This window comes from Cucurbita pepo, chromosome 14 (genome assembly GCF_057944985.1).
Source record: "Cucurbita pepo subsp. pepo isolate OVF chromosome 14, ASM5794498v1, whole genome shotgun sequence".
NCBI lineage: Eukaryota > Viridiplantae > Streptophyta > Magnoliopsida > Cucurbitales > Cucurbitaceae > Cucurbita > Cucurbita pepo.
Window position 1 is genome coordinate 5,273,048 of NC_141811.1, and position 17,679 is coordinate 5,290,726.

At 34.2% G+C, this 17,679-nt stretch overlaps 2 protein-coding genes across 3 annotated transcripts; both read right to left on the reverse strand.

Moving 5' to 3' along the window:
- Nucleotides 1–1,419: 1,419 nt before the first annotated feature.
- Nucleotides 1,420–4,652, reverse strand: LOC111810876 (putative ubiquitin-conjugating enzyme E2 18). Its single transcript, XM_023697694.2, has 6 exons — nt 4,498–4,652; nt 4,211–4,314; nt 3,803–3,905; nt 3,620–3,683; nt 1,935–2,023; nt 1,420–1,835 (listed from the first exon to the last, which is right to left on the reverse strand). The coding sequence occupies exons 1-6, from the start codon at nt 4,525–4,527 to the stop codon at nt 1,740–1,742; spliced, it is 486 nt and encodes a 161-aa protein (XP_023553462.1). The 5' UTR covers nt 4,528–4,652; the 3' UTR covers nt 1,420–1,739.
- Nucleotides 4,653–7,044: 2,392 nt separating this feature from the next.
- Nucleotides 7,045–16,401, reverse strand: D2HGDH (FAD-linked oxidases family protein). Of its 2 annotated transcripts, XM_023696402.2 has the most exons (15): nt 16,112–16,398; nt 15,661–15,989; nt 13,467–13,568; nt 13,068–13,115; nt 12,429–12,499; nt 11,133–11,251; nt 10,764–10,859; nt 10,559–10,668; nt 10,118–10,198; nt 8,971–9,071; nt 8,311–8,419; nt 7,990–8,095; nt 7,826–7,911; nt 7,618–7,743; nt 7,045–7,517 (listed from the first exon to the last, which is right to left on the reverse strand). In XM_023696402.2, the coding sequence occupies exons 1-15, from the start codon at nt 16,227–16,229 to the stop codon at nt 7,428–7,430; spliced, it is 1,692 nt and encodes a 563-aa protein (XP_023552170.2). In that variant the 5' UTR covers nt 16,230–16,398; the 3' UTR covers nt 7,045–7,427. The 2 variants fall into 2 exon arrangements, with proteins under 2 accessions (XP_023552170.2, XP_023552171.2); XM_023696403.2 differs by lacking the exon at nt 7,045–7,517 and having other exon boundaries at nt 7,983–8,095; nt 16,112–16,401.
- Nucleotides 16,402–17,679: the final 1,278 nt, after the last annotated feature.

Sequence of the window (17,679 nt, forward strand, 5' to 3'; positions counted from 1 at the left end):
GGAATCAGTTAAAAAAATATTCTTGAATTTTTATAAGTTTCAATTGAAACATTTCAAAAATAACTTTATCCTTAGTTTTGGATCGAGATTTAACAAAAATACTCTTATTTAACGATCTTAACATTTTTTTTTTTTTTTTATCAAGAACAGAAATTGTTTATCTACCTCTCATAAATTATTTCCTTCAATTTAATCAATTTAAGGGTAAGTTCATAAAGGAATAGATTCTAAAAGCTAAACTAAAAAAAAAAAAAAAAAAAGGATATTATGAAAAATTGCAATAATCGGATTCATTGATATTCTTGATACAGTAGTAGATGCTATCACACATACAATCATACTCAATTCGTAGATGCTATCACACATACAATTATACTCAATTTGATCTTCTATAATTTCGCACGTGAGGGGTTATTTCTTGGTTTCGTCCCGTCATTAATAACTTGATTATTTTGAGATAATAGTAATATAAACAACGCTCGTAAAGAATTTCACACGTGAAGGGTTATTTCTTGGTGAATCTTCTATAATTTCGCACGTGAGGGGTTATTTCTTGGTTTCGTCTCGTCATTAATAACTTGATTATTTTGAGATAATAGTAATATAAACAACGCTCGTAAAGAATTTCACACGTGAAGGGTTATTTCTTGGTGAATTTCACACGTGAAGGGTTATTTCTTGGTTTCGTCCAGTCATTAATAACTTGATTAGTTTGAGATAATAGTAGATAGATAACTTGATTAGTTTGAGATAGTAGTAGATAGATAGAGATGATAGTAGATAGAAACAACGCTAGTTTGAGATAATAGTAGATAGATAACTTGATTAGTTTGAGATAGTAGTAGATAGATAGAGATGATAGTAGATAGAAACAACGCTTGCTCGTAAAGTCGTAGTCTTATTGAAACTCACAGATATAGGTCTGCCTGCCATCCACTAGAATAAATGAAGTTCCCAAGAAATATAGGCCTGTCTGCATCCACTAGAATAAATGAAGTTTCCCAAGAAATATAGGCCTGACTGCCATCCACACCCGAATAAATGGATAAATGGAGTTTGCCGAAAGAGACATAGGACTAAAAAGAGAGCCAGGATCTTTTGTATATAATCCCACATAATCTCGTTATCAGTTCCGATACGTACACCAAAAAGCTACTAACAAAAATTTATATAAAAATGTTTACAAAACTTTTAAAAACTCTTAGTATTTTTAAGATTTTAGTGAAGTTTGAAAAAATATTTAAAGGTAAAGTTGACAAAGTTAATAAATATTTTTACAATTTAGATTCAAATAATGAAAATGAAATGAAATAATTGAGAACTTTTTTTTTTCCCAAATATTTTTAGAAAATAACTATCAGAAACATAGTTTAAAAAAAAAAAAAAAATACAAAACCTAAAATAAAAAGAGGTATTAAATTACACATAATACATATTTATTAATTTATTAAAAAAAATTCATAGTAGTATGATGATGATGTGAAAGGAAGGAGGCATATTAGTAGTGATGATGATTTATGAAGCCAAGGAAGGAACAGACTACTACTTCTGTTGTTCTTCAGAAATTGGTAAAAAAAAAAAAAACAAAAAAAACAGCACAAATTCATCTTCCTCCTTTACAAAATGCCACGCCTTTCCACTTTTTTACTTCCTTTTTTCGTTTCCATAATCATTTTCTACTTCCTTTTCAACTTACAAACAACGGAAGCCACACCCATAACACAATGGAAGAGGTTACGTTACACCTTGTCGTCATGGAACCACCACCTCGTCTCCTTTGGAGACCTTCCGTTCCTACAATTCTTTACATAACGATCGTTATCGTCAGGGCGTTGCTGCAATTCAAAACAACAGACCATCACACATCGATTTGCTTCTTACATCTTAACAATGTCAAAGAATGCTGAAAAACATATTGATTTTGTATATCAGACCTTTGCGGGGGAGCTTGACAGCATGGAGAGAATGCTGATACAGATGGAACTTACAGTCATTGCCGGCGACCATGAATCGTACAAAATATCTACATAGTTTCACAGTGCAGGGAAGTCATAATGGTCAGTCTTGCTAGCCACAAAGGTGATAACTAAGCTCTCAGACAAAAGCCAATAGATCACATATAACCCCATATCATAGATTAACAGGATTCACAACGGTTAGAAACATATATCAGAGGAAAAGAAACCGACGTAACAACTACACTGAGATCCCACATCGATTGGAGAGTGGAACAAAGTATTCCTTATAAGGGTATGGCAACCTCTCCCTAGCAGACACATTTTAAAACCGAGAGACTGATAGCAATACATAATGGGCCAAAACAGACAATATTTGCTGGCGGTGAACTTGGACTGTTACATACACCACCATATTATGAAAAAAACGCATCATCTTAGTCACACATGTAAAGTGCATCGGAACAACTACATCAATTGCAAGTTATAGAGGCGTTCGAAATCAAACCAACGATCCAAGCTAAACTGGTTTGGTTTGAGGTTTCTTTCCCTTTGTTCCAGCATTTATAGTTTGGTTCAGTTCAAAAAAATTCCATCTAAAGCAAACCAAAGAATTAAGACATAGATTGCCAAAATAAACAAATATGGTGAGATCCCACATCTCCAACCGAGAGGGGAACGAAACATTCTTTATAAGGGCGTGAAAACCTCTCCCTAGCATACGCGTTTTAAAAACCTTGAGGGGAAGCCCAGAAGAGGAAAGCACAAAGAGGATAATATCTGCTAGCGGTGAACTTGAGTTGTTACACATATTAACTCCTAAATAACACAAAATATAATATAATTAATGATGTCTTGTAAAGTCTAAAGGCAAGTTTGAAAAGACAAACATTAAAAAACAATTACAATCTAACATGTTTGGGATTTTTTCAACGTTAGTACTTATTGTTTGAGCAGCTTGGTTCTGTTCTTTTTCTTTATGTGTGTGTGTGTGTGAATGTATGTACATAACTGGTTCAAAGATTCCAAAACAAACCAGACCAATGAACATCCTAGTAAACAACATGACACAATAAACACCGATCCTACAATAAATTATCAGCATAGAGGGTCTTCTCATATATACAAACTTGTTATTACCAAAAAAAAAAAAAGAGAAGAAACGAATTCCAACTCAAGCGGTACTTTCTCTGTAAATTAGTTTATATTGAAAAGTAGTAAGTGAATGGATGCAAGCCACTTGTTGTCGCATCAACAAAAAGTGATGTTCTTCTGTTGAACTAAAAGGACAGGATGTATACCAAAACCTTCCTGTAACATCAAATCATTCAGGTTCCCCATGACAAGTCAGTGATAAGGCTGCAGGCAACGTGCCACTATATAATGGGAAAGTCTAGAAACGTCCTCCCCCCACCCCCCATTGAGATATCTACTACTTGGGTGAAATTCAATTGAACTCAGACCTTATGACTCCGACTCTCCTGACACAAATATTCTAAGCAAAACTCCTTAGACAGCATTGAACTCAAAACAGTGTAGATTGGAAAGGGGACAAAAGTATGAACACAAACAACAGAGAGAAGAAAGGAATATAATAAGAACTCAATAATCCTGCAGAACTGCCACCAGTAGAGGCACCAAGAGAAAACAATAGATATACCAACCTAGACAAATGTGACCGTTGCTATAGATATGAGGATGCAGGGGAGCTGGATGCAGAAATATAACCTGTAATGAAACGGGCAGGCCAAAATCAAAGGCAATCATAATACAATCGATAAACAAACAAAGCTGCCATAGGGTTATGGAATGGAAATGATCTCAGAGTTGGATGATTATGTTTAGACCTGTGGGGCTTCCATTGGATAATGTTCGGGGAAATCCACCTGAAGCTGGTAGGTTTCATTTGCATAGAGAGTTCCAGGGGCTCCGTTGACTTCAATCACCCACCTTCCGACAAAAAAAAACCCAGAAATGAACGTGAAATTCCTACTAAAAGCAACAACAACAAAAATTCCTTACAGAACCGACTACAGGAAATAACAGTAACAAGAAAACTTCGTCGTGATACAAAAATGAAGCCAAGGACGACGCAATCAGACCTAAACAAAGACGCCACCACCACTAATTGCACGGAATTAAATAGAATTGTAGCCTTGTTTTTCTACGACGGTGAGTATGAACGACGACCTAGAAAGCGAGTAAACGGAATTTTGTTTTAAAAAACCCTACGAGGAAAGGGGAAGAAGAAATACCTTTGAAGATTATCGGTGACCCTGTGTTTAAAACCAGCGGGAGGGTTAACCTGCCACTCAACGAGCTCCTTCTGGAGGCGATTGCAGGCAATCTTACTCAGAGCCTGGAAATCAAAGAAGGAAAATGAATCAAATCAGAAACGGAAAGGGAGAAGAGGAAGAGACAGGGGAGATGAATTAGAAGGCAGTGGATTGATGAATCGAAGAAGGCGAAGAGGAGGAGGAGGAGGAGGAGGAGGATGATGAAGATGATGAAGATGGGGGGAGAGAAGAGAAAAAGAAGGAACCTTGCGGGCGGAGTCGGAGGAGCTGGTCATGCTTGGGTTAGGCTCCGCAATGGCAGAGAAAGAGGGGAGAGTTTTTATGGTGAATGTGACGAAGATGTAGACGAAAGGGACAAAGTGGAGCGGCCACGACCTTATATATATTTATATAATTATTATATATTATTTATATATATATATATACCGCCACTCCCATTCTTCCTTTCCTATTCCTTTCCCATTTACTTTTTAAATATCTTTTCTTTTTCCAATCTAGTCAAATTATTATTATTTTTTTAGACGAGTTTTGAGCTAGGTTCAAATTGGAAATTGGTAATAGACAAGTTTTTGATATAATTATCGACGAGAAATTTTAATACATTAAACGTAATATTTACTTATTTTCACGTAAATTTCTTTGAATTTAGTGTTTGGTTTATATATAAATACTTAATTTTGTGTGAAATAAGTCGAAATTTTTTAATTTTGGTTGATGTAGAACTCACCGAGAATCCAATTCACGCAAAAATAAATAAATAAATGATGAAATTTACGAGGAGTAAGAATGTGGGGATGGGGAGTGGAAGGTTTTTCCATCCCGCTCAGCCCTGTGAACATCTCTAGTTACAAATCTAACAACTACATTAATCTCTAAGATCAAAAGATTTACTGGTTCATATTCATAAAATAATAACAAGATTCAAATCCAAAATTTATCAAAGTAAAAAAAGTAAGGATAAAGAAATCCTGTCTACCGTGTCGATCTAATGTTGCTGATAGGATCTGCATGATCTTATCTTCCATACCATCATAATTTTTTTTTTTTGTTTAATTCTCCATAAATTCTTCAAAACGTCACCCAAATGTTGAATACATAAAGTAAACTAAGACAAGATGGAAGAGATAGCTTTCAATGTTACAAAAAAAAAAAAAAACATATGAACTAGGTTAATTATGTTCTTCTCATAATTTAGGATTTTTATTTTAATTATTAGTCAATTATCTGGTTTATTTTTAAATTGGATATCTGTTGACTAGACCTTTTATATGGTCCACAGCCTTGTAACCAAAAGTCCTAGGCCATTCTTTTTTTTTTTTTTTTTAAATTATATATCAAATTTGTTAATGTACACTAATATTAAAAAAAAAAAAAAAAGAAACACTTGACTATTATGTGGAATACATATGGAGTATTAAAATGAAGAAATAATACAGACTTTTATGGTCTTTAATTACTAAATCTATGAAAATAAGTCACTAACAATTAATTAATAATAACTGAAATTTTATTTGATAAAATGGGTCTTTGTTCCTTTGACACATTATGATTAAATAATTATTTTGAAGGGAGAAATTGGTAGCTGGTAAAGTTATATGCTTTAATGCAATAATTAAACTTTTGATGGGAGAATTTGATTCTATTTCCAAATATCACATTATCTCTTCAACAAAGGAGTCAAAATTCCAAACTTCTCAATCATGTATGGTTGGAAGAGGACCTCGAACATATTGACTCGATAAGAAAATAAATCAATAAAGATTTATGTTTTAATTCCTTTATACCAAACTTTCTTTAACTTTTCCGTTGATTTTAATTATGCCCACTATAATTAAAATGTAATATCACATGACATGTAAAATAGTGATATATACTACAAAAATGATAGGTTTCAATTATGTCCCAAAACTTACGTAAAGTTTCAATCACTCTTATTGTTTCAAAAGTTTCATTGTAGCTCTTCTAAGTAGTATAAAATAACCATCCCACTTAGAAAGGAGAGTTAGGAGTCTTAGTTACATTCAAAATAATGTTGTATAACCTGAGGGGCACAAGAATAAACTTGTGGGTAGGGGCAGAATATTAATTTTCATCTATCCTAATCAAAAGAATATCATCCACTCAGAAACAAGATGAAAAGACAATTTTTTATATATGAAAAAAGAGTTAAAAAGAGTCTTGATTACCTTCGAAATAACATTGTATAGTCTCAAGTGCACAAGAATAAACTAGGGGTTGGGATAGAATATTAATTTTCATCTATGGATGAAATTAGAAGTCTATATCCCACAATCATTTGACATGAATTAAAGTTAAGAAATTAATGTTTTTAAGAACAAAATCGTTACCAACTTCAAATAATCCCTCCAAAAACAACTATGGGTTACCAACTTCAAATAATCCCTCCAAAAACAATTATGGGTTACCAAATCGATACAAGAAAAAGAAGAAAAAGATGAAAATAAAGGCAAATTTACACGCATTCAAACATGCGTCAATCCAAAGCTAAACACAAAACTTGGAATTGGTACCCTCTAGACTATTTGTAAAGACAAAAGGCAGAATAAAATCCTACACATACTTCCACAAAGCAGATTTGGTGAACATCATTCCAATAAGATAAAATTTCAAACTTACAAGAATACAAATCCGATTTCGAATGTAAGATCCTTGAAAATGAAACAGGGCTCTGAAAACTACGTTTTCTAAGTTCTCTAATTTTTTGTTAAATTTTGAATTTTGTTTTTTAATTTAGACTAGAGAACAGAGAAGAATATTAAGTCAAGTGTGAATTTTAAAAACAGAAGATAACAACATAAACGTGATCGAACAACGCTTAGCTATTTCGACTAAACGTTTCAAGCTATTTTTACATATACCAAAGTTAAATAATGAGACTCAAACATGGCAGATACTTCACTATATAATACAATCAGTTAATGTCTGATATATATAATAAACCGGAGCACTAAACCATAGAGTTGCATCTTAATTTTATGATTGGCTGCCTACAACATCCCTTCAGAATTCTAAAGCAATATTTGTTAGATTTGTTCATTATTTTTGGTTTGTTGTGGATTATTTATTTCACAAGCAGCTATCAAATGCTCTAAAACTCAAACACTCGAGACATTTATTCATGATAAGAAGAGACGAGTCGAGAACCTGGCTCAGGTTAGGAACCGAGGGAGTGCGGCAGAACTTTATAGGGGTTGAGTATGCCACGAGGGTCCAGCAATTTCTTGATAGAAGCCATGATTTGTACCTGTTTAAATTGGTAGCTTTAGTTTAAAATGTTATAAAACGAATACATAGATGAATAAATAATAGAATAGAAAACTTAAATAAGTTTTTAAAATACGAACAATTTCAGGTGACTTGCTGTAGAAAATCTTGTTGGCTTTCATCAATCCCAAGCCATGCTCTGCGCTGATGCTTCCACGATGGTTGGAAGTCCATTCATAGACAAAGGGTTCAATTTGTGCCAAAACCTGAAAAGGTATCACATGTGAATAAAAACTGATACCAAATACCTAAAAATTTCAGCTGGGCAGGATCAATAGGTGGGATTACCGCATCATCATACTGTGGAGTTGAAATATTCAGATGCAAATTACCATCTCCAAGGTGGCCGTAACCAATTACTATAGCAGAGTTGCCTAAAGAGAGCAGATTTTGAATTGTCTATGAATAGTGGCCTTCAGAAATCAGAAGTTCCTGTGAGGAATACCTCTTACCAAGTCGTGTTCGCATTGCCTCGACAATATCGTACATCTTCTCAACAGGTAACGACAAATCATACTTGTAAACAGCTCCTGCTTTCATCAATGCCTCTGAAATGCCCTACAGTCGGACAAAGATCAAACTAGAGAAGACAAATATGCAATCAGTTGCAAATAGAACACAAGCCAGTCAGTTTCCTAATGACATTTAATGCCTCAGTATCTCGAGGGTAATCAATGAATGAGAATAGAGGTGTGCTAGAGTACCATATAGCATTCACTCCCTTAACTGACAGCAATATTGATTGAAGATCGCAGTATAGAGGGGATAAATACCTCACGGATCTGCCAAAAAGAGGATATTTGGTTAATATCTTGTGCAAGAACACCGTCAGAGATTAAACCATCTTCCATCGAACGAAGTAGAAATGCTTCAAGCTTTTCCCTGGTAATCCAAATATGATAGAAGCAAATGAGATTGGAAAAACATGCCACAGCAGCAACATTTAAAGTTTTTAAGCATGAGGCTCTAGTGTCCATGACGAATGTTCGGTTTAATTTGTGACATTATGTTAAAGAAAAGAAATTGCAATCCCTTGTAATGACAATGCATTTCTACTAGATTTTTTTATTGATTTCAGAACGAAATTAAGGCAAGCAATAATATTTCAGCAAGTCCTTGACCATGTATAGCATTTTTTCTTATCAGTACTAAACTTCGAACACCTTTCACAGTGTGAAAGCACATGAGCAGACAGAGATGTATTAGCAACCCTAGCTGCGAAGAGCTTATGTATTTCCATTTTAATCTTGATGGATTATATACATCTCTCACAACTTCGTAGATCTTCACAACTCAATATATTTCCTCTCTTTTTTGAACTTACACGTGATTCCAAATGCATACAAAAATGACGAATCATCAAGGATTTTTTTATCACACCAATAGAGAACTGTCCAAGCAGATAAATGAATTACAAACTTGTGGAAGATTACTTGTCATATGAATCATTACTGCCTGTCGTCTCAATCAGAACATAAAAGTTGTGCATTGTCGAAGGCAATGGATTCCGTGTACCTTCTAAATGATTGAGAACCTATGCACAGTGAAATGAATGAGCGGCGTTTTGAAAGTATAAAAATAGAAAATAGAAACAGATCTCCTTTAGAGATTACGAGCAAGTATCCTAACTAGTTCACTGAGAAAATGAGAACAAAAAAGTGAATATGATTAGTTCATAATTATTTTTTCATTTTCAATACAAACATTCCTGTCAAAGAAATTTATATTTCAAATGTTACTCACAATGAAAACCACTTCTAAACTTGTGTTGTATCCACCAGCTGTCAGACCAGAGTTAAAACATTTGGTGGGTGAAAAAGGGCTTGGGAGAGATCACAAGAGAGAAGGTGCAAGTATCTCAGACTACTTATTTCTATTGTAATTTATTCATTGACATTGCAATATAGTTGTCTTTGGTGTTTTCCTATATTTTTTGTTCTCTGAAACCAATTATACGTCTTATTTCTTTCGGACAATGCAAACATAAGTCATTGAGACTAGCATTAATGATATCATTCTTGGAAAAAGATTCTAGAACATTCTCAATATTTTCTTAGAAAAGAATCTCAATCTAATCTATCAAGTTTTAGGTTGTTCTAACACTACGAATTCCAATTCAAGACCAACTTACCCTGGTGCTTGTTGGGTCTGAAGAGTTAACCACATTAACAAGTTTTAGTCAGGAAAATAATTAGGCACACAAATAATACATCCCTAAATCAATTAAGTCAAAGGACAACTTCCTATACATCTGCGAGTGGTTAATGATTAATATTTGTTAAAATGAATTCTTGAAATATTCAGAGAACAAACAAAACAAGTCTATTATTTTAAAATCCTTCAGCAATCAATAATTGTGTTTCGAAAACAACTAAAAACATTAGATTCAATGTTTGTCCAATGTTTGTATTTTCTCTAAAAATTAAAAATAATTTGTTCAGCGGATCATGCAGTGTACAGGCCCTTAGCTTTCCACTAGTACTACCATATCCAAACAAGAAAACTATCCCCAAGTAAGATGTCCCAAACTATTAAGATATCCACGATTGAAGGAGAAAATAAGAATGAAGAAGAACTCACCACATCCATCGACATGTTATCCAGGAATTCAAATGCTGAAAGAATCTCCCCAAGTTTCCTTTTTGCATCCACTAGAAGTTTCTATTTAATAGGAACATAAATGTCAGTAGAAAATACATATTTTTGCAAAGAAAGAAACAAAAGGGATTTTTTTTTGTCAAAAAAGAAAATGGAGAAGCAAAAGGATTCATAAAAGGCCCAAACGATAAGTTTATAATAACAACTTAGACTTGATAATTGGCAGATCTTGAACATTTTTACCTATTCTTTTAAGTAATCATGCAGGTTGAAGATTTTCAATTATCAATAACCTTCCATCTAACCATACATATCAAAGATTTTGAAAGTTGAGATACCATTGGTTCATAATTTGATTGGATCAACTAAAATTATTCAGAAAAAGTAGAGTTATGATGAACGTAAAACCCAGAGGTGGGATACCTGGCAGCTCGAGTAATCTTTACATCCAAGAAAGGCTACATTAGTAGCAGGTAGTTTAGATGGGGTGAGAATTGAAATCTTGGTTATAATTCCCAAGGTACCTTCACTACCTATAAGATAAAACATTATCAATGCTGATACAACCTCTTATGGAGATGTATATTTATAGATTAAATATGAAATAGATAACATAATAAGCACACACCTATAAACAAATGCCTCAAATCATATCCAGTGTTATCTTTTCTTAAAGTTGTCAGCATGTCGAGCACACTACCATCTGCTAAAACAACTTCAAGTCCTGGAAGATTGGACAAAAGCTTGCTGAGTGCATACACTTTCAAAGAAAAGTTTTTGCAAGCACCAAATTCAAATTCCCACATTTGCAATAAATCAAAGCCACTTATCAGAACCGTCGTCAAAGCTTAAGCTCCTTTATGATTCTCTTCTTCAATAAGAATGGACAAGAGCATCTAATGCTACTTTTCTTTGTGGTTCACGCACGTATCAATTAAAACAAGAGATGCAATATCTATGTAAATCATGAATCAGAATGAACATATGCAATCCTTACCTAGTACACTGCCATGAAGAGATCCATAACGAACAAGGCGCAAACCGCCTGCATTTGTAGAGACATTTCCACCAATCTGGCAGCTTCCTTTAGCACCTAAGTCCAGTGGCATTATAAATCTGAATGGAGACATAAAATATCATGAAATAAATTTGATGCTGAACAGGAACAAGAATTCTTCAGCTAGGCAGGGAGGAGGTACAGGAAAATGAAAGAACTAGTAAATATGATATCATGTTATACTCATTCCACATGCATCAACAAGTACACAGATTTAGAACCTATAGAATAGATCATATCTAAGTAAGGTCATTGCATCAAGTGTATTACCATTAATATTTTCATTATCATTACAATATTAGAAGGTAGAATGTTGAAGGATCGTCTTTAGATACTTTTACACTCAACTTTCTGATTAGTAATTCCAATAATGTTATGGATGCAATTTTTTCATTTGACTCATCAATTATATAGTTTATTTTCTAAAAGCATCATATGCGTTTATATACAAATTATTTGTGTTTGAATCTGTGTTGACATATATATATACACATAAAGAAAGATCAAATTTTATTTTTTGTTCTTGAATTTCCAAAAGATAGTTAATCAAAAGTTTGGGTAAGGCCACTGCATTTATCCTCAGGTTGGTTAATCCCATTGGAGTTGGCACACTGACTCAAAATTTCCTAAATATTCATTAACAGGGTTTCCAAAACTTCCACAAAAGGTGTTAATCAAGTATATAAACAAAACCAAGAAACAACAGAAGAACCAGCGAGAGAGAGAATATAAAAAAGAAACAATAACATAAGAATTTGGTATATTTAGTATGAAACTAAGTCGCCAATTTATCTTGAAGTAAAAACATTTCCTGCATTTCAACTGCAACCCTACATTTTAAATTGCTTCCCAATTCAATTAGTGAATTATTTATCTACTATGAAAGACGTCTAGAGCCTCAGAGAGGAAAAGTGAAGCCAATAACTCATCTAACCTAGCACTTCAAACAATGTCATGTGTAGAAGCCTGAATAAGTTATGTCAGTGATCAAACCATGTAAAGAAAATTACGGTAGCAATTAGCATACTATGAACTGGGCTCAGCAAAAGCACAAGGTAACATACATGCATTGGAATCGCATAAAATTCCTAGTAATTATTAATGTGATAAAACATACTAAACAACTTTACTGAACAGTAAGCAGTTCAGTCAAGTCTTCTTCATGTTGTGGATCTTGAAAAGGAAATCTTCCGGAAGTGTATGTTGACAAAGCAAGCACAGTGTGCCGAATATTACCCTTGGTTGTCCAGGAAGGAAGACAAGTTTTCTAAGATGCCACCGGCTTCACAGACAAGTATGCCACTGACCTGAAGAACGCAACAGAATAACTACCAAATAAGTATTGATCACATAATTGCACTAAAAAATAATAGTTATTATGGTGTAGCCTAAATGACAAAGGAGAGAATTCTTCAAGAAATCTAGCCCAAAGGGTTTTATTATGAGTCAAAAGTATTTGATACAAGACACTAACCCTCCATTTACAACAGACTATGTATTTAGAAAACTAAAAACAATTTAACAAAAAACTAACTCACTACATATTATTATGAATAAAATGATAATTCATCCAAAAAAAAAAAAGACAAGGATAATGATTGCCAAAGCAGGAAATTGGAGCTTTGCTCAGTTTCTCCTAGAAACTTTAAGTGGGGCTGGATTCACTTATGTTTCAAAAGACTAATATGAAAAGGAGGAACCTTTTCCCATGGCTTTTGACTGATACTGAAGGGCATGTAAACTTCAGACAAGTTATGTGACAAATCTGGCCTAAAAAAAAGTGAAAATAGTGCTTGCATCTTGTGGTTAAAACTTAAAGTAATTAGGGAGAGTAGATGGAGAAGGAACAAGAAGACAAATGAAACTGTTGTTTACCTTGTCAAAAGATATGATGTCATTCATTAATCCAAGGTTTATTATTACCTGCAATGGATTCAAAAGAAAGCAATTCCTTTTTGTTAAAATTTAAAAAATAAAGCTATTCAGAGATGATGTTTCTTAAGGGGATTTTCTGCACTAAACGGTATTACTCAACTAAAACCAAAACTGTGCGTACAGTCCATAACATTTTTCCACATAAATAACAAGCAATTTGGATACACAAATATGAATAGACTAGCTACGGCTTAAAAAAAGAATAAACATTTACCCATAGGATATCGAAAACTCTAGAATCAAAATAATTATCCAGATTATAAACATGTAAAGGGACTATATGCTTCACTCATCAGCTGATGTATAGGAACCAAATAAAAAACTAAACAACTATATTACTTCATCAAAAACTGGAACACTTCCGCCAACAAGACCAGTATTTCCACCTTGGGGTACAACAGGCAAGTCTCTGGAGTTACAGTATTTAAGTATCTGGGAGACCTGAGAAAAGACGTCAAACATACATATCAATCCTTAGTTAACTGAAGTTATATAAGTGTCAAAAGGCACCTCAATAGAGAGGGGAAAAAAAGAAAAAAAAAAAAGGAAATGTAAGCCAAATTTTTTGGGCAATTTGATTCCAGTTTCCAGCTTTGTCCTCCTGCAGATGATATCTCTACCTTATAATAGTTCTGAGACATGGCACGAGTTCAAAACTTCTAAAAATTTGCAATAAGTTCAATTTTCTACCACGATAGATTGGTCAGGGAAAGTATTTGATAGAGAAAAAAACAGTACGGATCAAAACAAAAAAATGAAGATTATCAAAGTGAGAAATGGTATCAAGTTCAGCAGGAGTTGCCAAAATAAAAGTAAAATCAATTCATTCCAACTCTTCGTGGCAGTTAACATAACTGTACAGCTCAACAGAAAACTTAAACACACTAACTTCCAGCTTTCCAGTGACCTTCCTTTTCGCACACACCTCCTCTGCCCTGAAGCAGCATATTTTCAGTTTAAGTCAATCTATGGTCAAAGGAGAAAAAAGCTCCGAAAGATGAAGAAAAACTCTCTAGAGTTCTTCCATTTCAACTTATGTTAAAAAAAACTGTGTAATAAGAAAATGAAAGAGGTATCACAATCCAATGTGCCATTTAGTACTTAAATATGCTCTTCACAACCTTCCATGCACATTTGTGGGAGAGTACATGAATCAACAAACCTTATTACATGAGTAACAGAGCTCTAACCTTGTAATTATTGCATACTGCAATGCCCCAACAATAGTTCTATGAAGCTGTGGATCATAGAATAGGCGTCCTTGTATAGCTGATAAAGAGGATTCAGTTATCACAGCAATAGCAATTTGCCTCTGCCAATTTTAACACTTCCCTTTTTTTTTTTCTTTTTTTTTTTTTTAGAATATCCGAAAGTATTTGGACTCAGACTGGAGTACATCTCGATGCCAAGAAAATAATTCAGAAGTCTAAGATACTTCAGAACAAAGTGTTGTTTCTAAGTTGCAATAAGTTCATTAATATTTCTACTTGAACCTCCTAAAATGATGATACCATCCATGTAAACTAGAATTTACATAAGAGTACAACCAGTAAAAACATAAAACGGAATTGATTAGCCTTTGAACTAGAAGCACAAAGAAAAAGAAAAGAGAATATTAGCATTTGAAGTATTGAAGAATCAAACCAGGTTTAGGCGTTCTTGCCATATATTGCTTTCTGCAGTTTCAAATCAGTGAATTATTACCATCATGTACTTGAAAATCTAGTGGTTCTTCCTTAAACACTTGTTCTTGCAGAACACCAAAAAGGAGTGCATAATATGTCTACTTGTCTACAATTCAAGTTATGAGCAGGAGCAAGTGCCAATGTGGACAGATTATTACAGGATTCACTATTGGGCTGAAGGTTTTGGCATAATCCAAATTAGCACGTTAGTGAGATACTTTGGCAGTAAGTCCTGCTTTGAACCATGGGATAGTTCCAACAAAGTGCCTTTTCATAGTGAATTCCCACTTAAAAGTTCACCCATTTATTCTCTCAAGGAGTTTCAGAACCAAGCTCCATGTTTGGTTATTTATCAATGCCAGAAACTCATCGTGCATAACCTTCTTCCAACCTTCATATCATACGAAAGATCTAACTAAGCTAGGTACCACATCCATCATGTGAATTGCTTCTCTGTTTTAAATGCCTTTTTTCTCTGGTAACCATCAGGTGAGTATTTAAACAGGTGAAACCGAAACTGACGTAGCAGAGTTGGTACAAATTTATGAGGGTGAGATTGTTGTGAAGATGGATCAATATTTTTACAGCTACAGAGATGTTAGCTCAAGAGAACAGAAAACTCGAGCAGTATGTATTGAGCTTCCTTAATAGCCAGAGTCAGGACATAGGCTACCTAAAATGTATACTCCTTAGAAGGTCAGCTAGATCATGGCATCACTATCACTATAATTCAACATTCTATAAACCATAGCCATTAGCCATTAGCTTCAGAATTTTGACTTCAACTAGGCATTGACTATAAGGAACGAAAAAGAAAATAGCGTCAACTCAATGAAGAAGAATTAAACCTCTTCTGTGCTCCTAGGTTGAAGTAAAAGCTTACTCGACCCTCTGTACTTCCGCAACCAATCAGTATTTGCATCCAAAAGCCTATCCTCATCCTGAACTACATTTTTCTCCCCCAAAATACTCCGGAAAAAGTCGATATCATCAGAATTTAACCTCGAAAAAGAAGGATTTCTCTGAACCACTGACGATAATGAAGCAAAGCGTCTGAACTGAAATCCACTAGCCATTTTAAAATGATTCATCGCAGAAGCATGATAAGCGTTTCTGCAATATTGTGAAATTGGCGTGCTGTCTCTAATGATAGGCGTTTTGCAGCAGAAGAAAGTTCCTAAAAATGACGGATAAAGAAAACAAGATAAACAAACTAGCAATGCATATCAATCAATCAATCAGATGTATCAGCCTGAAAGAACAGATTGCAAATGAAATCAACCAGACGTGAAACGGAACCTGAAAGCAGACGCGAATTGTTGTGATTCAGATTCAAACGCTGATCGGAGTGAAAATTTCGAGAGTATTTGAAGAGATAACTGGCAGCTTTCCTCTTCATTGTCGTCGTCGTCCTCATCCAAAGCTTCTTTCGAATTCGTTAAATCTCGGAAACTGATATTATGGTAACTAAAATTTTGGGAGAGACATTTTGTTTAATCGGAAGTGATTATGCCAAGAGCGCAAAATCTGAAATTGGAAAGCCAAATGGTTACGGATGCGTGAACTTGCCTTGTCAATCTGTAAGGCGACGTGGATGGATCAACTAGGACAACCCCATCAAAAAGGGTAAATTTTCTAATATCAATTTTGGAATAATACTGAGCGTGTAAGACATTGATTATCATTTAAACGCAAACCTTTCATTTCGCTCCATAAACAAATTTTAAATAATCGAACCATAAGGTTTTTCTTAAATGTTGGAGACCGAGAAAGTCGGAGACTGACATGCAAGAGTCTGTTCTATCCATATGGACTTGACCTAACATTGGAGCTAACATGAATAACATCGTGTCTAATTCCATTGTCTTGTTTCTCGATAATACGGCTCACACTTCATGATGTCACGGTTTTTGCTACTTGTTTGATCATGATTATCGAGAACTAACTCGTGAGTCAGCTTCATAATCAGGACATCCCTAACATCTATCCATCCATATATTATTAAGGCATGAACCCTTCGTGTCTATGCTAAGTCGTTTCTAGATATCATATTGGAGAGCATATTGATATTCCAACTTTTAACTTGAGGGGTGGGGCAAAATGTTAGCACACTAATGTCGTGTATCACTGTTATGCTTGTCCAAGGTGTGTTGCCTATGGTCGCATGTCGAATGTCTAATCATGCTTGTTCAAGACATGTTGTTCATGGCTGCATGCTCATTCCAAACCTCTTTTACTTGCTTTCATGTTAGATAGGTACTTACTATTATTGTTGCATCAATACAAGAGTGTATGATCGGTCACCAAAATCATATCTATACCTATCATAGCTAAAATGCCCCTAGACGTACTATAGAGGGATGTGGCTAGTTGTCAGTTCTTCATACTCGGGTTATATGCTATCAAAGTCATCGTTGTTGCTTATTCGCTTTTAGCTTGTAACATTAACTTCTTTCAAATTATTTTCAACACATTTCCTCGCTCACGTTTTCTAAAATATTTCTTTCAAACACTACCCAAAGCTTAATCATACACTAAGGTTGTCTACAGAGTCCAACTTTCATACAACTGACTTATTTGTTGAATTAAAACAAGTGTCACACAATCGACATCCTATAGTCACAAGAGTGCAATTGTGACACTGTCCAATATTGTTCAAAGGGTTAGCTTATCATTGAGAAAAACAATCATCGTGTATATAAAAATCTCTTCACATGCGAGTATACAATCTTAACTCTCACTATGTTGAATCATTTTAATCATCGAAGTGTGTTGGGCAAGTGTGTAGTTACACGTGTAAAGAGTTTTTTTTTTTTTTTTTCCTTTTTATTTTTATTTTTATCGTGAATCTTGTTTTTACCAATATC